This window comes from Mustela nivalis (assembly GCF_964662115.1).
Source record: "Mustela nivalis genome assembly, chromosome: 1".
In the NCBI taxonomy this organism is placed as follows: Eukaryota; Metazoa; Chordata; class Mammalia; order Carnivora; family Mustelidae; genus Mustela; species Mustela nivalis.
In genome coordinates, this window is record NC_139020.1 from 52,355,636 (window position 1) to 52,379,194 (window position 23,559).

At 36.6% G+C, this 23,559-nt stretch overlaps 1 protein-coding gene across 5 annotated transcripts in view; it reads right to left on the reverse strand.

Annotated features, from left to right (window-relative positions):
• Positions 1 to 524: 524 nt before the first annotated feature.
• CBLB (Cbl proto-oncogene B) overlaps positions 525 to 23,559 on the reverse strand; it is a 222,142-nt gene continuing 199,107 nt past the window's right edge. For 3 of the 5 annotated variants that reach the window (XM_082696877.1, XM_082696878.1, XM_082696876.1), the window contains one exon: positions 525 to 4,223. In XM_082696877.1, coding sequence (XP_082553003.1) covers positions 3,964 to 4,223 — 260 coding nt within the window. In that variant the 3' untranslated portion in view covers positions 525 to 3,963. The remainder of the gene's footprint in view (positions 4,224 to 23,559) is intronic. The other 2 variants (XR_014302290.1, XR_014302291.1) reach the window with 1 other exon arrangement.

The window sequence follows — 23,559 nt, forward strand, 5'->3', positions numbered from 1 at the left end:
CCCCCATTTTAATTGTATGTACTTCAAGGATAGAACTATTACTACTATGTGTGGGATATTGCACGTATCAATTACTTTCACATTCTTTGGTTCTTTATATGATAGTAATCATTAACATTTTTTTTTAGTCTCCATTGTTCCCTCCCCATTTTATACTGGCCCATTTTACATATTCTTCCTTATAAATGATTAGAAAAACCAAGAATTTAGAGAACAGATGTTACAATTGATTAGGAATCCTTAATTGTCATCTTGAAGACATTCAGTCTTTCCCAGATATGGTTCTTACTTGGAACTTTAATAGAACTTCTGCAGTTCAAAGACGTGGAAGGAGCTTATTTATGTAAATATCTTAAAACAATATGGTTTTGGTATTTAATAACCACCTGGGCTGGGTATTTGGTACTGTCCTGTCCACTCAGCTCTTGAATCCAATGTCCTTTCCTTAGCACCAAAAAGAAAACATAGAAATGCTGTGAAAGAAATGTTTGTGTTCATTTGAAAAATGAAGTACCAACTCTGCATTTTGTTAAGACTCATTTTATAAAATACCTTTAAAGAACAGATAAAGTACTTGAGTTTACATAATAACCAGAATTGAAAAAAGATGGATATAAATTAATTGAACACATAACTATTTTGCCACATTAGACAAGTTTAAAAAAGGCATGTAAAAAAAGTAGTAATTGGGAAGAAAACCCTTCACTCTATTGCTGTCTTTTTTTGGAAACTTTTCTTAGAAGCACTACAATTCCAGGTCAACAGACAGTACCTGTGTTGTTGAAAACACACTGTAATTTGCTTCCAAATCTGTCAGCTTAAGAGAAAAAAAATTAAAATTTTAACCAGGTTTTGATAATTCAGTGCAAATTAAAGCTTCAAGTTGAAAATTCAAGAGGAAAAGTAATGTCCAAACTGTAGGAAATGCTTCTGGAACTGAAAAAGAAAAAAGTTCACATTATGAAGAAATCTTTGCAAGTGTTCTTGTGTGTGAGATATTGAGTTACCAAATGGGCCCTTTGAAGTTGCAATTAGGGCTTTAGTAGGACTATTTGCAATGTGGGCGACGGAAGAGGGGACAGGGAAGAGCTAAAGGTCATTTTGTGGAAGGAAGCTCAAGTTAATCGGAAAGACTGGTCTGATTCAATTCTAGAAAATTTGGCCAGGATATTGTAGACATCAAGGGGAAAAAAAGGACATTTGGAGACTAATTTACTGGACCGTCATTGAGGGTAAGTACTTCTATCCCCAGAACATGTTGGGGGATGAGGGAGAGCAGGTTAGTGTTTGCCATGATTTTGTTTTAATTATATGGATTATATTGTGCACTGGCTTAATATAGTGCCAAGTCTTGAGAAATGGGAGGAATGTCTGACTTTCTGGATAACAGTGAAACCAAGCGTTGATCATTTCCAACCACTAATGGGTAGTCATTTTTATAATTTAAAGTATTTTAAATTATTTCCACACAAAAAAATTTTGAGGTTATCATTGGTAATAGGTAGCAAGGGGATTTTCATGACCGTGTTTGATAAAAAGTTTCCCTCTTTCCATTCTATTTCATAGAAGTTTCTGATTCAATCTTTTAATGATAGAACTAATGGTTGCTATTGAGTACAAGATGCAGAGATTTTAGTGGAGGCTAATGTTTGCAAAACAGATTTTTTTTTTTTTAAAAAAAGGTCTAAATTTCTATCATCTTTTTCTAATTCTCATTGGAAATTTTCACATCGTATTTGAAAATTGTTTGAGGATGTACTATGTTTTTCCTCACATTTGTATTTTATATCACTCTAATCTATTAAAGTTATAACAATATTTTCACAATGAAGTGGCAACTTTTGGCTTTTAGTTGTACCTATGATCAGCAAGTCATAAAAAACACAAAACATATAGTGCTATTCCAACATGACATCAGAGACTGATTAAAAAGGATAATCACGATGATGTATGCAGAGTTCCTAAATCAATGAAGAATTAGCTGATGCCATTTAAAAATGCACGCATATATCTGCTCACAGGTGCAACATCTAAGGAAAAGTGAAAATTGCTCTCTGAAGACACCGACCAGTGTAAAATCACTTGAGAAATTAAAACACCCAAGCCCGTGACTCCTCTCTACCTCCTATCGTGACAGCCAAACCATCAAGGGCACATATCACACATCACTCTGCAAAATAAGGCCGTAGTTCCCCTCCCTGGTCAACTTGGTGACCACTCCAGGCTGAAGACTGATTTCCTTGGCGTCCTGCTGGATGTTTGGTCCTGTCCTTCTGAATCCCGAAGACAGGCTCAGTGTCAGGTGCATCCCTGTACATCACACCTGGGGTGAGGCTGAAAGAGGAGCGGCGGAAAGGTGCACAACCCTGCCACGAGTCCCTATTTAGAAAAGCTTCTGTGCGCTCAAGCATTTCACACAGACCTGGGTTTTGTCCCACTTCTCCACTAACTTCTCATTAGGCTTTTTCAGAGAGGGACTTTTGCCATCAAAAGCACAGATAAAGAATAACAAAACACTATATTGCAATCAGCTTGGGACAGTTTGTGCTTTGAAAACACAGTGCATCAAGCACATCATAGATGCTCAATAAATATTTGTAGATCTATTAAAAGTAATAACATGGTTTCTGAAGGACGAACTTCCATTTTGGGGGCAAAAAAAGAAAAAAAGCGAAACTATCTAAGTTTCTTTTCCCTGACTAGATGGAACAATAAGAATCTACAAATTAAATGTGAACTCTGATTTGACTGCAGAGACTTTGCCAAAAAGGCCGCGGGGCGGGGGTGGGGGGTGGGGGTGGACATTGCCGCAGTAGCATTGGCATTTAACAGTGCATCAAAGATTTAACTTTTCCACTGCAATATGTACTGGTTCCTACACTTGTTAGGTACCAGCGTGTAATCACTCATATAGGAAATGAACTCTATTCCACTTTGGGAAAGGTATGATCATAATTTTATCTGAAAATTATTAACACATTTCAGGGAGACGGCCCTCTTATTAAGCATGCCTCAAAGTAATGCAGGCGTAACCGTCAGGGGACCTCATTATATAACTTCAACACGGCATTGTCTTATGCAAGTGAATTTCTCCCACATCTGCAGTAGCTGCTTCCTAATATTTTGTTTTTTACAGAGTAGTGACACCCCTGGGATGACAAAGATGAGAATAGGGGATGGGGGCTAAAGATCACAAAACTTACATTAAAAAGGGATGTTCCTCTGTATCACATGAAAAACCCCTTATCAAAAATCAGTGAGTTCATGGATGAAAAAATGCTTTATACATTCATAACTTTCCCATCTCACAACAGCAAAGGTTTCCAAAGAAAAGACTCAGTAGTGAAGGCCACACACTTTTTTTTTTTTTCTTTTCTTGCATTAGTTCAATACGTTGAAAATCAGAACCTTTGAAGCATCTTGTAAATGGGAGAAATGGAACTGGACCCAGCTGGTCATGGGGGGTGGGGTGGGAGGGATGAGATCCAAATGAACGTGTGACTCAGCTGCTGGCGTGGACAGCAAGGGAGTTGGTGGGAAATGTTACAGCAGTCTACCAAGGGTCTGTCAAGAACACAGTACAGGGATAAAAAACAACAACAACAAAAAAAACAAAACAAAAAAACAAAACCAAAAACCCTAAAACAAAACTAAAAACAAAAACAAACTGCAACTTTGCCAACTTGTAAACAAGGAAAAGCACTTCACAGATTCAAAGTTCAAGGGAAGTAAACGTCTTTAAATTATTTTTGTCAGTTCAACCCTGATTTAAAAAGTATGGCTAGCAGAAATAAGGAAGCACAGCTGTTGACATCCTGAGCGAGCAGCTGTCTTCTGAGAAGCAGCCTTTCCAAGCCTCTTCTCAAGATGCCACGCCAAGGAGACACCTTCTCTCGCTTGTCTCTTTTCCACGATCCTGGGATATCGACTGCTTGCCATTTTGGTGTGGACAGGTCCTGGCTGCTATAGATTTAGACGTGGGGAGACTGGAGGCGGGTAGGCAAATTCTCGGAGGATGCTCCGGGCCACTTCGACATTATTCTGGGCTATCTCTAAGGCTCTCTTCACTTCTTCAAAGGCATAACCCTCTCCCATGAGTTTCGCAATTTTTGCGTCAACATTTTCCAATGATGTGTCGGGACCGTGGGGTTTTCTGTGGTGGATTTCCGGTGCAGTCCTGCGGGGTCGTGGTTTAGGAGGTCTGGCTGGTGCCTGTGAACCATCTGGGTAGATTTTGAAAGGGATATCATGTCAATAATGGAATAAATATACAGACACCATATCATCTTGATCTCATTTTAGATGAAAACCCTATTTTTCATTATCCCCAGAAATAAACTTTCCCCCCATTTTTATTTATTATTTCAGGGCAGGCTGTATTGTCCCCATTTTGAACATTAAAGAAACTGACTAAGAATGTGTTGGAAGTTTGAAAAATTAATACAAATTTATTCCCAATTCCACATATTATTCTTTAAGCCATAGGGACTAACAGGTATGGAAAGGAAAACAATTGAAAAAAAAAAACAAACGCTTTCATTATAGGGACACCAGCTTATTCTTTCCTACGATGGTGGAGGCTCTTTCTTGGGAAGTTTCTGCCAGAGGAAAGTGTTACAGGGTTGTCGATGTTCCTGGAAGCACAACTACTCGAGCAGCAGGCTTTGTAGTGTCTCTGCCGGTCTGTTTTGTCAAGCTAATCATCCTGTCAACTGAGTCTGAGGTGGGGAGGAAAACAGTAGATGCTTTGAGTCTACTGTTAGTTAACAGGCTGAACAGAAGTAAACTCCCTGCTTTGCTCAAATACTTTACCCAGATTCCAGTGTAGGAAGTTTTGCTAGAGAAAAGGCAAAACCAGCAGAAACATAAGCAATGGAGATTTGGGCTCTGGATTAGTCCTCTGACAAGTTTCTTTCTTTCTTTTTTTTTTTTTAAGATTTTATTTATTTATTTGACAGAGATCACAAGTAGGCAGAGAGGCAGGCAGGGGGGGGGGGGAAGCAGGCTCCCTGCTGAGCAGATAGCCCAATGCGGGGCTCGATCCCCAGGACCCTGGGATCATGACCCGAGCGGAAGGCAGTGGCTTTAACTCACTGAGCCACCCAGGCGCCCTCTCTGACAAGTTTCTTAAAGTTCAATCAAGTGACACTGGCACCCATGAATGGAAAGCAACCTTATTAAGAGGAAGAACTAGAGACCACCATCCCTCAGAGATCACCAGGGCATGGGCTGGTAACTTGAGAAGGTACTTTTATGATGAATATCCATAATATCTATATTTGGTACTGTATTTCAAAAGCCTAAATTACAAAAAAAAGATTCAAATAAAAATTACCAAATTTATGCCATGCAACACATTTATGCATTTAAGACTATTTAGACTTTGACACTTCTTTAATAACTTTCTCAGACCACTGAAAAATGCCAAACACTAATTCTAAGGACATAAGTTAAGTAGGTGAGGAAGTGAGGCTACAACCCAAATGCTTTGTGACTCTTGTCTGCATCCTTGCCCTCCTGGTCTCTGCTGCTTTGCCAACTTCCCCAATATCTTCATGAGAAATTGTAAGCTGATACTTTCAATAATAATCAAATCTAAATACAATAATTGTCTAGTGTGTTTTTCTCATGTCTTCTTCCACGAGAAGGTAAGTTGCTAAAAACACCCTCTTCACAATTCCAGCAATATAGCGGTATAACATAGGCACATGAAAGCCTCCAGTATGAAGATATTTTCTTCCACATCAAATTGGATGATAGTCTTATTTTTAATTTTTCCTTTCTTATAAAATACTTCCCAGTTTGGAAAAAAATATAGCTATAAATGGAGCTTATTAAATTACGCTCATATATAAGAACACACATTAATTTCTGGTTCTCACTCAAATCTGTATGTGCTGTTTCTTGCACCTATAACTAAACATCTCAACCTACTATGGTCTACTAAATTGCATTTCTTAATCTGTTTTCAGGTTACTTTTCTATTAAGTATTTCCATTATGTCATGCAGAACTGGGCAATAAATTTTACTTTGCTTCTAATCATTTCCAAAAAACTGTGAGAAATTCTAGCAAGTTATCCTTTAGTCAATCACCACAGAAGTCACACATTGAAATCTTATCTGTTCTGATTTACTTTTTGGTGAGAAAAAGTACCTACACTTAAATGTAAGTCTAAATTCCCTGTTTTCTACAGGTAAGTCTCAAAGAGTTTTTCTAATAGTTATTTTGCTTTTGTCCAAAATAGTGAGGGCACATGTCAAGTGTCATTGAAAAGAACAGCTAAATATGCTCCTAGAGTGGGAAGGGTACTATGGCAGCCCGAGACACATCTGATAGGATAATTGGCAAGGAAGTGTGGAGATTTAGATTTTTAAATGTAATAAGCATATGTATTTTTAATCGAATATACCTGACACACAATATAATACTTGTTTCAGGTGTACAGCAGTGACTTGACATTTATATACATTATGAAATATCACAGGCAGTGTAGTTACTGTCACCATACAAAGTTATTACAGCATCACCGACTCCATTCCCTACGGTGTACTGTTCTAACTCAAGTCTGTACCTCTTAATCCCCTCCAGCTATATTGCCCATTGCTTGAACTCTACACAACCACCAGTTCTCTGTATTTATGAGTTTGGTTTTTTTCATGTTTTTTTAGATTGTACACACAAGCGAAATCATATGGTATTTGTCTGACTTATTTCACTTAGTATAATACCCTCTAGGTCCATACACGTTGTTGCAAATGACAAGATGTCCCTTTTTCTGGCTGAGTAAAATTCCAGTGTGTGTCTCTGTGTGTGTGTATACATCTTTACCCATTCATCTGTTGATGGACACTTACATTTCTTCCATGTCTTGGCTACTGTAAATAATGCTGCAATCAGCAAAGAGGTGCATAAAGATTTTCAAATTAGTGTTTTTGTTTACCAATGTCTTATAGTTTTCAGAGTACAGGTCTTTCGCCTCCTTAGTCAAGTTTACTCATAGGCATTTTATTCTTTTTGTTTGTTTGTTTTAGGGGGACTTTTTGGGGGCATTTTATTCTTTTTGATGCGACTGCAAATGGGACTGTTTTCTTAATTTCTCTGATAGTCCATTAGTAGTATATAGAAATACAACAGATTTCTATATATTCATTCTGTATCCTGCAACTTTACTGAATTTATTTATCCTAATAGTTTTTTGGTAGTCTTTAGAGTTTTCTATATATGGTATCATGTCATCTGCAAATGGTGGTAGTTTTACTTCTTCCATATGAATTTGAATGCCTTTTGCTTCTTGTCTGATTGCTGTGACTAGGATTTTTGGTGCTCTGTTGAATAAAAGTTGTGAGGTGAGCATACTTGTCTTGTTCCTAATCCTAGAGAGAAAGCTTTTAGCTTTTCACTATTAAGTGTGATGTTAACTGTGAACCTGTCATATATAGTTTCACTATTTTTTTCCCCCAAAGATTTATTTGACCGAGAGAGACACAGCTAGAGAGGGAACACAAGCAGGGGCCGTGGGTAGAGAAGCAGGCAGCTGAACAGAGAACCCGATGCGGTACTTGATCCCAGGACCCTGGCATCATATCTGAGCTGAAGGCAGACACTTAACGAATGAGACACCCAGGCGCCCCTAGCTTCACTATGTTAAGGTATATTCTCTACTCACTTTGTTGAGAGACTTTATCATGAGTAGATGTTGAATTTTGTCAAATACTTTTTCTACACTATTGAGATGATCATATGATTTTATCCTTCATTTTGTTAATGTGGATCACACTGATTTGCAGATACTGAATCATCCTTGTATCCCTGGAGTAAATTCCACTTGACTGGGGTGAATGATCCTTTTAATATATTTTTGAATGTTGTTTGCTAATGTTTTGTTGAGGATTTTTGCATCTTTGTTCTTCTGGGGTACTGGCCTGTAATTTTTTTTTTAAAATATTATCTTTTGTCTGAGTTTGCTATCAATCATGTTAGTATTGTAGAATGAATTTGGAAATGTTCTTTACTTTTCAATTTTGGGGAATATTTTGAGAAGGACAGGTATTAATGCCTCTTTAAATGTTTGGTAGAATTCACTCATGAATCCTTCTCATCCTGAACTTGTGTTTCCCAAGAGTTTTTAAGTCACTAGTTGAACTTCATTATTACTAATTTGTCATATCTATTTCTTTCTGATTCAGTCTTGGAGGGTTGTATTTCTAGGGACTTAGCTATTTATCATTTCTTCTAGGTTGTGTAAATTGTTGGCAAGCAATTTTTTGTAGTAGCCTTTTATAATCCTTTGTATTTCTCAGTTGTAACTTTTCCTCACTCATTTCTGATTTCATTTGAATCCTCTCTTGATTAGTCTGGATAAAGGTTTATCAGTTTTCTTTCTCTAAGAACTAGCTCTTAGTTTTGTTCATCTTTTTTTATGTTTTTGTTTTGTTTGTTTTTTGTTTTTTAGTCTCTATTTCATTTATTTCTACTCTGACCTTTGTTATTTCTTTCCTTCTTCTAACTTTGGGCTTTATTCTACTTTCTAGTGGCTTAGGTGTAATGTTAAAGAGTTTCAGATTTCTGTTGTTTGGGTAGGTCTGTATGACTATAATCTTCCCTCTTACAACTGTTTTTGCTGCTTCCCAAAGATTTTGAAAAATTGTGTTTCATTTGTCACAAGGTATTTTTTTTATTCCTCTTTGATTTTTTCATTGACCCACTGGTTGTTTAGCAGAATGTTGTTTAGACTCCATGTATTTGTTTCTGCCAGTTCCTGTAATTTATTTCTAAGTTCATATTGCTGTGGTCAGAAAATATGCCTGACATAATTTCAATCTTCTTAAATTTATTTAAAGTTGTTTTATGGCCCAACATGTGATCTATTCTGGAGAAAGTTCCACATGCACTTAAAAAACATGTACCTTGCTGTTTGGGGATGGAATGTTATATATAAATCCTACTCAATTTGGTACAGTATGTTGTACAAAGATACTGTTTCCTTATTGATTTTCTGGATGAATAATCCATCCATTGATGTAAGTGGGGTATTAAAACTTCCTGCTATGATTTCATTAGTGTCAATTTCTCACTTTATCTCTGTCAATAGTTATTTATTTAAATGTTTCTATGTTAGGTGCTTAAATATTTACAGTTGTTAAGCCTTTTATTAAACTGATCCCTTTATCCTTATGTAATGCCCTCTTATATGTCTTTTTTTTTTTTTTTCATTTTCATGGAGTATCTCTTTTTCCATGCCTTTACTTCCAGTTTGCCTGTGTCTTTAAAGTGTGAAACCTCTTGTAGGCGGCATAAAGATGGATTCTTTTTATGCCTTCATTCAGCCTATGTCTTTTGGTTGGAACACTTAGCTTATATTTAAAGAAATTATTAAGTATGTACTTATTGCTATTTTGTTAATTACCTTCTGGTTGTTTTCATAGTTCTTTGTTCCTTTCTTTTGCTCTCTTACATTGTGATTTGATGACATTTTTTAATGTTAGGCTTGGATTTCCTTCTCTTTATTTTTTGAGTATGTATTATAGGTTTTGGTTTGTGATTAGCATGAGTTTCAAGTATAACTCCCTATTTATATAGCAGGTTATTTTGTTTGTCCCTTAAGTTTGAACCCATTTGAAAGCACATTTTTATTCTGTACCCCACCTTTTATGTATTTGATGTCATGTTGCACATATTTTCATTATGTGTATACCTTAACTAATTATTGTAGATACAGTTGATTTTACGACTTTTGTCTTCTGATCTTTGGAGTAGTTTTATAAGTAATCTAGTTTTACTATATAAATCTCCCCCCCCCCCCCAAGAAGTCCCTTTAACATTTCCTGTAAAGCTGGTCTAGTGGTGAACTCCTTTAACTTTTGTTTGGGAAACACTATCTCTCCTTCAATTCCGAATGATAATGCTACCAGGTACAGTATTCTTGGTAGTAGGGATTGTTTGTTTTCTAACCTTTCAGCACTTTGAATATATCATGCATTCCCTTATGGCCTGCAAAGTTTCTGCTGAAAAATCAGCTGAAAGTTTTACAGGTGTTCCCTTGTACATAGCTAGTTGCTCTTCTTTTGTTGCTTTGAAGTTTCTCTCTTTAATTTTTGGCATTTTAATTATGTCTGTGGGTGAACCTCTTTAGGTTCATCTTGTTTGGGGCTCTCTGTGCTTCCTGGGCCTGAATAGGTGTTCTTTACCAGGTTAGAGAAGTTGCTGCTTTTATGTCTTCAGATAAGTTTTCTGTCCCTTTCTCTTCTCCTTCTGAGACCCTTATAATAAAAATGTGAGTATGCTTGATGTTGTCCAAGAAGTCCCTTAAGCTGTCCTCATTTTTCTTTTTTGCTATTCAGCTTGGATGATTTCTACTACTTGGTCTTTGAGATCACTGATCCATTCTTCTTCATCCTCTAAGCTACTGTTGACTTCCTCTAGTGTATTTTTCAACTCAGTTACTGTATTTCTCAGCTCCGATTGGTTCTGTTTTATATCTTCTTTGTTGACATTTCCACTGAGTATCTTTAAGACCATTTATCTGAACTCTTCATCAGGTAGATTGCATATCTGTTTCATTTAGTTTCCCTCACCTCTCCCCTCCAACCCTGAGGTTTTACCTTGTTCTTCCTCTGTATCCTAATTTTGTCTTTGTGTTTATTTCTGTGTATTAGGTGGGTCAGTTACATCTCCTGGGTTGAAGGTAGTAGCCTCTTATAGACGACTGCCCAGAAGTACAATCTCCCCTGGTCATCAGAACCAGGTGCTTCACAGGTATTTCATGTGAGCTGTGTGTTGGGGGGGATGCCCTCTAGGCAGTGTAGGAACGAACCACTTCAGGGGGACATCTGTAGAGCAGGGGAGGCTGGGTCTACAGGGAATGCCAGAGTGGGGTGAGAAGTGCTAGGAAAGTAGATAGAGAGGATCCAAACTGGTGGCCACCAGCACTGGGCTAGCTAGGCTGAAAAGGGCAAGGAAAATGGTGTCTGCCAACGTTTCCATTCCAGGAGAAAAGTTTCTACAGATGTCTACCCCTCCTGCACATACCCTAAAATAATCAATAAATCTTCACTAATGGCCCTCGTGCTTTTTAAACTGCTGCCTGTGTTCTGGCTCTTGGAGTAAGTTTATGTACAAGCCCTTTAAGAGAAGAGTGAAGTCTTGATTTCCTCATGGCCCTCTGGCTCTTCTGGAGTGAAGCTCCACTGATTTTCAAAGAATTTTGGGGTTTCATTTTTTTTAATAATTAAATTAATTTTTTTCAGTGTTCCAAGATTCATTGTTTATGTACCACACCAGCACCCAGTGCTCCATGCAATACGTGCCCTCCATAATACCCACTATCAGGTTCACTGCCCCCCCCCCAAACTCTGTTTCTCAGAGTCCACAGTCTCTCATGGTTTGTCTCCCCCTCCGATTTCCCCCAACTCACTTCTCTTCTCCTTCCCCCAAAGTCTTCCATGTTATTCCTTATGCTCACAAGTATTCTTGACGCAGATCCCTAAGGTGTCGGGGGTACTCAGTGTGGGGCTTGAACTGCTTACTCCTCAGGGAAGACCTCTGTACCTATGATATCCCTCCTGCTTTTGGGTTGATGTGTCAGGGATTTGGTTCCCAGACACATTGCATCTCTGCCCCTTCTACACTTCTTAATGTGGAAGAGTTGTTTTGCTAAACTTCAGGTCATTCTCAGAGTTGCTCTATACATAGTTGCAGGCCTACTATGTTTTTGGGAGGAGGTGAGCTCAGGATCTACATACTCTACTATCTTCTGTTACCCTAAACATATGTATTTTTGGATCCTGGTAGATGACACTAAAACAAGGCACCTTTCACCAGGAAAAACCCCAAGAAACCCATCTGTTATTTAAGGCTGCTATAATTAATACTAGCAATGGAAGTTGCAGATGATCATTCTTTTCTTGAAAAAAATTAGTAAACATAATTTAGGAAACCTAATATAACAAGGAAAAACACATACACAGACCTGATGATTAAATCAACTCTAGAGTAGTGAAGGTATCTCTGATCCTGGAACTGTTATTATTATTATTTTTTGCATATAAATTATATTTGAAATATTAACTATGGAAAGTGATTCAAAAAACCTTCAAAAAGAATCATGATAGATTTTGAAGACTTTTCATTTAAAAAAAAACAAAACAAAACAACTTCCTACCTAAAGCAAAGATTTATTTTCCTAATAGGTATTTTCTCTTGAACTCCAAGTCAGATATCCCAGTTCATTTAATCCTAGTCTTCACTGCCCTAGCTCAAAATTTATGACCCAGCAATTGCACTCCTGGCTATTTACCCCAAAGATACATATGTGAAAAGAAGGGCCATCTGTACCCCAATGTTTATAGCAGCAATGGCCACAGTCGCCAAACCAAGATGCCCTTCAACGGATGAATGGATAAGGAAGATGTGGTCCATATACACTACGGAGTATTATGCCTCCATCAGAAAGGATGTATACCCAACTTTTGTAGCAACATGGACGAGACTGGAAGAGATTATGCTGAGTAAAATAAGTCAAGCAGAGAGAGTCAATTATCATATGGTTTCACTTATTTGTGGAGCATAACAAATAGCATGGAGGATAAGGGGAGTTAGAGAGGAGAAGGGAGTTGGGGGAAATTGGAAGGGGAGGTGAATCATGAAAGACTATGGACTCTGAAAAACAATCTGAGGGGTTTGAAGTGGCGGGGGGTGGGAGGTTGAGGTACCAGGTGGTGGGTATTCTAGAGGGCACGGATTGCATGGAGCACTGGGTGTGGTGAAAAATAATGAATACTGTTTTTCTGAAAATAAATCAATAAAAAAAACCCCAAGAAATGCAAAAAAATAAAACAAAACAAAACAACCAAAACCCAAAAACCAAACCAAACCAAACCAAACAAAAAATTTATTTCCTCAGAAGAGTACTGACCTCTCTTCGAATCTTACAAATAAGTGCTTGGGAGTTTAACTGTATCACATATTTGAGCCTACAAATAGGAATAAAATGGAATCTGCTATAACTCTGGCCACTTGCTATAAATTTCTACTTACTGATGAATATTTATTCAGTTTGCCATATCTTAATTTTTTGTTCAGTTGTTTTAATTGGATAGAGTAGTCCCACACCAGGTAGTTGACAGCTGCAACTGAGACTTTTCTGGATGTAGACAAGGAACATCACAGAGAGATGGGATTGGTTAGGTGCATTTCACTTTGGCAACTAAGATTTTGAGTGACCTTGAGTCAAACCATTTATTTGCACAATTTTCACTCTCTTAAATCTACTTTCCTATCTCATTTTTAGAGATTTTATTCAGCCCTTCTCATTGAGGTACTATGCAAATTAATTAATGGTCTCTTCACATATATTGAACATTAAAAATAAAGGACAATGAATTCACACCTATGATAACTGCTATACTTAAATGCCATGAACAGCAATTACGACAAACAGTAATGTCAGAAGTGTGGAAGAGGAAAAAACATGGAATTTCTTGTGAGTGCTAATTCCATAGAAAGCTTTTAAGCAACATCTTAAAAAGAAATATCTGTTAGAACCTGAACTAAGAGTAGAAACTATTTTTAAAAAGGGAGGATGGGGTGCCTTGGTAGCTCATTTGGTTCAACATTCAACTCTTGATTTCAGCTCAGGTCATGATCTCAGGGTTGTGAGATCGAGCCCCGCATCTGGCTCTATGCTGGGTGTGGAGCTTGCATAAGATTCTCTTCCTCTCTTTTGAAGGATCCTATTTTTAATTAAAAAAAGGAGGGGGGGTTGGAGAACAGATCATTTTCATGCTCATCATTAGAGCAAATTGCTTAAAACTAATCCTTCTTTCTACATATCACTTCCCAAAGCACCTTCCAGCTTGTTCCTCCCCACCCCCCCTCCCAACAATGTCTAAAAGAAACACCAGGTCCTTTTGCCCTTTAGAATGGGTAAGTAATAGAAAGGAGCAATGAAACAGAAGACGAAACTATCTTATAGTTCCCCCAAAGTTATTATACTTTTGGAGTACATTGGAATTACTATGAATCTTACCAACTCTGTGGGAATTTTTGTACCCGAATAAAATGTCCTTTCAATATCTTCTTAAGGATGCCTGTGTTTATGCCAGTGCTGCTGCCCATGCTCATCGTATTTTTGAGCAATGGCAATGATATAAAAATAAGTGCAAGAATACATAGAGCCATATGATATAAATAGTACAACTTCTTGAAGCACCAATTTTACTCAAGGATTACAGAATTACCAAGGAGGAAAATATAAAATTTGCACAAGTTTTTAAGAGAAAACAGACCTGGAATGATACTGGGCTTTAACCAAAAATGGACAATCAGAATATTGATTCACAGTTAACTCCCTGGGCTGAAAAAGTTGAGAAGCGGTGGTTTAGGGTTAAATCCTGGTTCAATTTTCATTTTCTGAGCATATAAAAGAGCAAAGTGACATTGAGAAAAGTCCTGGACGGCATGGGAATTGTCCTGATGAACACATCGTTAGAATAATACCTTAAATGATTACTCTAGGTCATGCATTCTAAATGAGGGCAGTGTCCCCAGGAGGGTGAAAATTGGTCCTTGAGGGACAAGAAAAGGTCTTAGATGCTAAAAGAATGCACCGAAATAGTATATCTGTGGTATTAAACTGTCATTGTTGCAGGAACGCAGGGGTGATTAGGAAAAAAAGAAAGGTCTAAAAGGGTCCTTAGGCAGATTATGATTAAAAAAGCAAAGGAAAAGTCCAGCTACACTGCTGTCGGTCACATTCCTCAGGGCTGATGGCACTTCTACTTCAGGGGCTACCAACTATTTCACTCCAAGAGGTCCTTATTACTCCCTTTATTGTCTAAACTTTGGTGGTCTTTTAAGTCCATATTTTGAAAGCTGTGTCTAATAAGCAAATGTCATCACACTGACAAATCCATTTCCTATTTTTTTATATTAAGCCTTATTTAACAATAGCTATAACACCAAGTTTCCGTATTTCTAGACCAAAGCAGATGCATTTGATTCATTAATGTTCTTGCGAATAAAGTTAGAGTTTCTATTACACTTCTAAAATATTAGTCTGTGACAGCTCATAAAAATGATGGACTATCATACAATAATTTAAAATGACACTTATTTCAAAATTTAATGATGTGGTGAGATACTTAGAACACTATGTTAAATGGAACTGAGATAGGATTGACTTACTAAGTATGATCAGAATTGACTTACTTAGTATGATCACTGTTGTGAACATGTACACAGACAAAAATTACAAGGAAGTACGCCAACATGGCAACAATGTTCCTGACTGATGACAGGTTAGAAGTGACTTTTCTTGTTTTTGCATTTCATTTTCTAATGTGCATGTACTACTTTCATAATTAGAAAAAAAATAGTTTCAGATCCCTTCTGCTAGCTTTACAGGTCTAAGCTGCTCAAAGATCTAATATGGAAAAACAGCATGCATGATTCTGCTGATATAAAAAGAATAGAAAGCACATAGGGGATGGCTACCTAAGATCCTGAGAAAAATGACTAGAATCCAGGTTTTGAAACCTCCACTACCACTTCTAATACTCTCTTCCATTCCTCTGTCATCATTACTATTTCTTTGCTTCTATCAGACTTTATCATTAGGCATCCCCAAACTCAGTTTAACAATCATTGTTATATGCATGTGTGATTTTTTTAGACTTAATTTTGGCTTAGCTACTGGCAGGATAACAACAAGCTTTGCTAACAACAACAACAACAACAACAAAAATGCACACATAGCTTACTGATAAAGCACAGAGTTCATACATATCCTATTACATGGATACTTACTAGCTGTGAGACCCTGGGTAATTTACTTTCTTTTTCTATAAAATGACATTAATATTATTTCAGATTCATTGGGAGGGATAAAATTATGTCTATTTATATAAACTAGTCAATATATCCAATAAATAATATATATATACATACACAATTACATAGTTATATATATTAAATTATCTCTATCTAATCTATATGTCTATATTGAAAATTCTTAGCTTAACATTTGGCCCATAGTAACTGCCTAACAAACTGCCTAACAATATGAGACATCATCTCTAAGTTATTTAGAGTTACTAGTTCATGGATATTTGAGACAGACATCAAGTCTTTCTTGAGTTACTTACTACTTCGTGGATAATATTTGAGGATAGACATCAAAACTCAGATTATTGATTTTTTCAACTATAACAATATCAGAATTAAAATATAAATTTAACTGATCAAGGCATTAAAAGAAAATTTAAATACATCATTATGACTCTGTTATTCTACTGGAAGTTGGATCAATTCTACAACACATTTATACCAAACTTCAATTGCTATTGGTACAGATACACTGATTCTATAAGGACATGTTTTAATACAGCTCTTACTAACTTACAAATCAAAAGATCTTTGCATACATAGTGGTAGATAATTATGATAGTTAAGGCTAAAGTTACACAATTTTGTAATACATCCAGAAAATGGTAATAATGGAACTACATTATTATTAAATTTGTAAGAAAAAAGACTCCAGATAGTGTGGTTTGAAAACTACAGCTGTGTGTAAGACATCTCAGGTAGTTGAACTGTGGTTAAAATCTCTAACACTGCATTTTCCTTTGTGGAGACACAAAACAAGATGTTATAAACACAATTTATCTTCAAACATCTTATCACTAATGACCATACACAATTCCAACCCTTGAGTGAAGTAGTGAAGCCATGTTTTCAACTGAGATCTGAAGAATCTATCTATGGATTGATAGACGATCTCTACAGAGATCTCTATAGAATACTTGGTCTTAATATAAAATTTATTCAATATTCCATTACTTTTCCTTTAAGCTAGTAAAAAACACTGCATTGGAATTAATTCCTTTTGTGATGGGACCTCCTTTATTTTGCCAGTGTATTTGGTAATAGAGATATTTTACCAGTTACAGACACATTTAATATAAGTCATGTGCTAAAATTCTAGGTGTTTTTTTAGCGTTACCTTGAACTGCCTTCTAAATACCCAAAACATGAAAAAGGTTCCCATGAGGTAACGCAGCACTTCATCCACATGAGCACAAGCACTTCATTATGACTGTTATTCTATTACAAATTGGATTCTCTGGATTTTTTTTTTTTAATTCTCTGGATTTTTAAAGAATGGTATTCACACCATAGCACATTACATCTTAAAACAAGAGAAAAGTAAACCAGAAAATTTATAGAAACTCACATGTAGCTGGTGTAGACACGAACCCCATGTGACTAATATCACCATGTGAAGAAATGAGATTATTAGCAAAAAAAAGTTTGCCCCCAATATAGGTATATGTGAATTTAACAGAGTCTGGTAAAATCCACTTTTTAAAAAAAATCCACTTATTTCTGATTAACTGCTGTGACATTCATATCATTAAATATCAACTGTTAATCTAAGAGTATTATATTTTTGGGGGAGGAATAAAGTATTTGGAAGATTGTTGGTATATCTAGACATACATGCATACATTCTTCTTAGGTAAGATAAGGAAATATTTTTAAGACAATGAAAAAATATTTTTGAATTTTTTAAAATATTCTTTTTCACAGAAAACCTATACAAATCACTATCATTCATTTAGAACATCATAAAAGACAAGAGAAATTGAATTTGTAAGATACAGCACTTATACCAGAATCCTTAAAGGTCATCTTAAAAAGACCTTAATAAGAACACGTACTGCAAAATAAGGACTTTTAGAATCCTAAAAGCACATGGCACCCCTTCTCTAGTTTTTAATAGACTTAATCCGAAGGACAAGCCCAGCCCCTCTGCTGGTATGAAACAGACCAGTGGGCAGCCTGTTAGTCCTGTAAGCAGCATGTCAGCAAGTATCTGGATGGAAAAAAGTATCTTATTTTCTGTGGTTCCACTGTGTTTGTAAAGAGAGTTCCGAGAGTAGGTTGAAATATTTGATGTTACAGCTAGCTGAGGCCCTTAGAGTAATAATCAAGACGATTTTTATCACTCAAGTAAAAGCCAGTTCAGGCTTCTGGCAAATGCCTATTTGGGGATATTTCAACAAGGTTGTGACTTGAAAGTTCTTTCTTGAAATTTCTAGTGTAATGCTAATCAGAATTCCTACCATTTGAAATCATATGTGAATGATGTTCCTCTGGGCTCTACGACACCTACATATTATGGAGCAAAAAACTGTAAAGAAGCTGTGTAAATACAGCCTTTTGGCCACAACTCTTCAAGAAACTTGAATGTATGTTTCTTTTAATCTAGAGTTGGTGGCAGTGAATAGATTATTTTAAATCAGTCATGGTACTTTCCTCGAAGTTATAGTTTAATGTTACTTCCTTAAAGGGATTTGCTTCCTTCTCCTATGTAGAGGCTGTCAGATAATGTCATTCCTTCTTGAGTTCCACATTTTTTCATCCATCTGGAATTCTACAGTGTTTCAATGGTTACCCAGGGATATATCTGACATCCTGGAAGGACTAAAAGTAAATAGGCAAGACAGTATGGACCAAAATTTGAACAGGTTAATAGGATTTTCTATACTTTTCTGAGATCTCTTTAAATGTTAGAACATGTAAAACCACAGAGGAGCTTACATGTCATCAACTACATAAGAACTACCACGTTCATAATTCCCAAAGCAACTCATGAATTACTTTGATTCAGACATTACAGAATGGATGGCTGTCATTATCAACAAATCTTTTTGAAAGAGGACAAGAATCTACATAGGAAAAACCTCTGATGTTTACAGTCATGAGGCAAAAATATTGCTCGAAAAAGAGGTGTGTTCAGTTCTGGTCCAAAATGACAATGTAGGAAGACCCTGAACTCACCTCCTCCATGCACACACCAATTCTGAACCTATTTATAAAGCAATTCCCTCCTGAAGAACTGGGGGCTGACTGACCAGCTTCTGTCCAACAAAAGAGATCACAGACAGAAGAGCAAGAAAGATGGAGACATAGTCACGAAGGGAACCCCCACCCCTGATGCTGCCAGCAGCTGTGTGGAGGGATGGTTTTGAGGGACCATGAGCAGATCTATCTGCCCTAGGGCACAGAGACAAAGCTGTGGCTTAAGCCTCTTTTAAGAAAGCAACTAGAATATAAAGGGACTAGACCTAGAGCCCTGACAAACAATGGGAGAGCTGCTAAAACTCTCTCCAGGTTGGAGAGGCTGGTGACTAAACAATTTCCATTCCCCCTGCAACTTGACTGAGCAGATGGGATGGGAGGGGGTCCAGGCACCTTGACTGGACTATCACCTCATTGAGCCCAGGGGCCCTAGCCCACACCTGCCCTCACTGTCCCACTAAGGCAGCCCCAGAATGGCACACCCTGGTTGGCACTTGCTGTGGCTCCAACTGTTGCACTGAGGGGACACAGGTGCAGAGAACCCAGGAACACTTCCCGTACCACTTCAGCTTCAGATGGTTTGCTAGGGCACCCTCCAATATGGAGCACCTTAGGAATCCCCAGCCCATGCCCATCTTGGTTCCAGATGCCCTGCTAGGGCACCTGCTGAGTGGGGTATCCTGGACCTCTGCAGCCTGTGTTGGCTTCAGCTCCAGCCAGCTTTTCAGGGCACGTCTGCACTGAGCACCCTGTGACACGCTGGCTTGCACCACTTCAGCTGTCCTGCCAGGGCATTCTCTGCTTGGAGAGCCCTAGGATCACCCCAGCCCATGCACACTTCAGCCTGCAGCTAGCCAAATCCACAGGTACACAGTCAATACAAGGGAGGACTATACATAAGAGTGTTCATTCAAGTTTAGGAGAAGTTGTGGTTCTACCTAATTCATAGGCACAAAAATCAACCAAAATGACAAGACAGAGGAACATGCTCCAAGTGACAGAAGAAGACAAAACCTGAGGAAAAGAACTAAATGAAATGTCGATTTTCAGCCATATTGCTTTAGAGTTTTAAGGTCATCATAAAAATGATCATTGGGCTGCAGAGAAGAGTGGAAGAACTTAGAACTTCAACAAAGAGATGAAAAATATAAAAAAGAACCAACCAGAGCTGAATAATACAATAATTGAAATGAAAAATACACTAGAGGAGATTCATAGTAGTTTAGCGATGTAGAAAAATGGGTCTGGAGGACAGGGTAATGGAAAGCACCTAAGCTGAACAGCAAAAAGGAAAAAGAATTTTTAAAATGAGGATAGGTTAAAGGATCTCTTGAACAACATCAAGCAAACAAATATTTACATTATAGGGGTTCCACAGGGAGAAGAGACAGAAAAACATATTTTAGGAAATAGCTGAAAACGTCCCTAACCTTCAGATTCAGGAAGCACAGGGAGTTCTGAACAAGTTGAACCCATGGAGGTCCACACTATGACATGTAAAAGTTAAAATGTCAAAGGTTAAAGATAAAGAGAATTTTAAAAGCATCAAGACAGAAGCAAAAAGTTATATACCAGGGAAACCCCCACAAGGCTTATCTCTCAGCAGAAACTTCGCAGGCCAGATAGGAGTGGCATGATATATCCAAGGTACTGAAAGGAAAAAGACCTACAACCAAGAATACTCTACCCAGAAAGGCTGTCATTCAGAATTAAAGAGAATTTCCCAGACAAACAAAAGTTAAAGAAATTCGTCAGCACTAAACCAGCATTACAAGAAATATCAAAGGAACTCCTTTAATAAAAGGTCAGAATTAGAATAAAATTATGAATAAAACATGTACATAAAATTTGGAGGGGAGAGTAAGAATGCTTTTTTCGCATAGGTTCAAACTTAAATGACCATCAACTTACTATAGACTGGTATATACTTAGGATGTTACTATAAACCCCAAACCTGTAATAGACACACAAAAAATAAAGGGAAAGAAAGCTAAGCATAATACTATAGAAAGTCATCCATCACAAGTAATGAGAGAAAGGAAAGAAGAACATAAAACCAATGAACAAAATGGCAAAATGCACATACCTATCAATAATTAAAGTAAATGATCTAAATACTCCAATCAAAAGAAATGGGACATCTAAATGGATAAAAAACAAGACTTATCTATATGGAGCTACAGGAAACCTGCTTCAGATCTAAAGACACATATGGCCCAAAAGTAAAAGGATGGAAAAAAATATTCCATAGAATAGAGATTAAAAAAAAAAAAAAAGCTAAGATAGTAACTTATCAGACAAAACAGACTTTAAAACAATGACTGTAACATAAGACAAAGAAGGGCACTACGTAATGATAAAGGGGTCAGTCCAACGGGAGGATTTAATGGTTTTAAGTATCTATACCAGCAACACTGAAACACTTGAGTACATACGACAAAGAGAGACAGACATGAAGGGAGGACAACTGATGGTGCTACAGTAAGAGAAGGAGACACTGACACTCCATTTACACGTGGATAGATTAACCAAGCAGAAAATTTAAGGAAATAATGTCTTTGAACAACACATCAAACCGGATGGACTTCAGATATATATAGAACATTCCATGCAAAAAAATAAGACATATTCATTTTAAGTGCAAATGGAACATTCTCTAGAACAGATCACATGTTAGGCCACAAAACAAATCTCAAATTTAGTAAGAATAAAATCATATCCTACATCTTTTCAAACCACATGTTATGAAACTAGAAATCAATCACAAGAAGAGAAAAACTTGAAAAAGTACAAACACATGGAAGCTAAACAACATGCTACCAAACAACCAATGGGTCAACAAGTCAACAGTGAAATAAAATAATACATGGAAACATGAAAATGAAAACATAACATTCTAACATCTTTGGGATATAGAGAAGCAGTTCTAAAGTGAAATTTATAGTGATACAGACCTATCTCAAGAAACAACAGAAATCTCAATAAACAACCTAAACTTAAACGTAAAATTTCTGGAAAAAGAAGAGAAACAGAATCCAAGTTAGTACAAGTAGGAAACAAAAACGACCAGAGCAGAAATAAATGAATTAGAGACTAAAAAAACACTGTAAAAGATCAATGAAACCAAGAGCTGATTCTTTGAAAAAAACAGACAATACTGATAAACCTTTAGCTGGATCATCGAGAAATAAAAACACAATAAAATCAGAAACAAAATAGAAGTAGCAACTGAAGTCACAGAATACAAAGTATGATTTTAAGAAACTATTACAAAAACATTATATGCCAAAAATTTATATTGCCATGCAGTGGACAAACTAGAAGAAATGGATAAATTTCTAGAAATACCAGATCTTCTGAAACTAAAATAGAATTAAATAGAAAATCTGAATAGATCAATTACTAGTAATGAAATTGAACTGATAATCAAAAACCTCCCAACAAAAATCCAGGACCAGATGGATTCACAGGAGTTCTACCAAATATTTAAAGAAGAGTTAATACCTGTTCTCCTCAAACTATTAAAAAAAGAAAAAATTGAAGCTTCCAAATACATTCTGCAAGACCATCATTACCCTGATTGCAAAACCACCAAGACAAAGACACCATAAGAAAAGAAAATTACAGGTCATTATTCTTGATAAACATAGATGCCAGAATCTTCAAAATATTATTAAACTACATTCAAAAATACATTAAAAGGATAATTCACCATGATCAAGTGGAATTTATCCTAGACATGCAGGGATGCTTCCATATTTGCAAATCAATCAGCACGATATACCACAACAGAACAGGATAAAAATCTTAATAGATACAGAAAAAAGCTTTGGACAAGATTCAGTATCTGCTCAGGATAAAAACTCTCAACAAAATGGGGTTAAAGGGAACATATCTCAACATAATAAAGGCCGTATGTGAAGAATACACAGCTAACATCATACACAACAGTGAAAAACTGAGCTTTTCCCCTAATACAAAGAGGAAGACAAGGATGTCCACTCTTGCCACTTTTATTCAACATAGTCTTAGCCACAGCAATCAGAGAAAAACTGTCACTATTTACAAATGACATAATACCATGTCAGAAAACCATAAAGATTCTACCAAAAAACAGCTAGAATAAGTGAATTCAGTGGAATTTCAGAATATAAAATTAATCCACAGAAATCAGTTGCATTTCTATATACTAATAATGAAGTAGTAGAGAGAAATTAAGAAATTAAGAAAATCTCATTTACAACTGCACCAAAAGGAACAAAATATCTAGGAATAAACTTAGCCAAGGAAGAAGTGAAAAATCTGTACTTTGAAAACTACAAGACACTGGTGAAAGAAACTGAAGATGATACCATAAATTGAAATATATTTCATGCTCATGGATTGGTAAAATTAAAATCTCATATTACCGAAAGCAATCTACAGATTCAATACAATCTCTATCAAAATACACAAAGCATTTTTCACCGAACTAGAAGAGACAGTACTAAAATGTGTATGGAACCACATAAGACCACAAATAGCCAAAGTGATCCTGAAAAAGAAAAATGTAACTGGAGGTATCGCAATCCTAGATTAAAGATATACTACAAAGCTGCAGTAATCAAAACACTATGGTAGTGGCACAAAATTAGACACAAAGGTCAATGGAACAGAATTGAGAGCCCAGAAGTAAAGCCGTGGTTATATGGTCTAT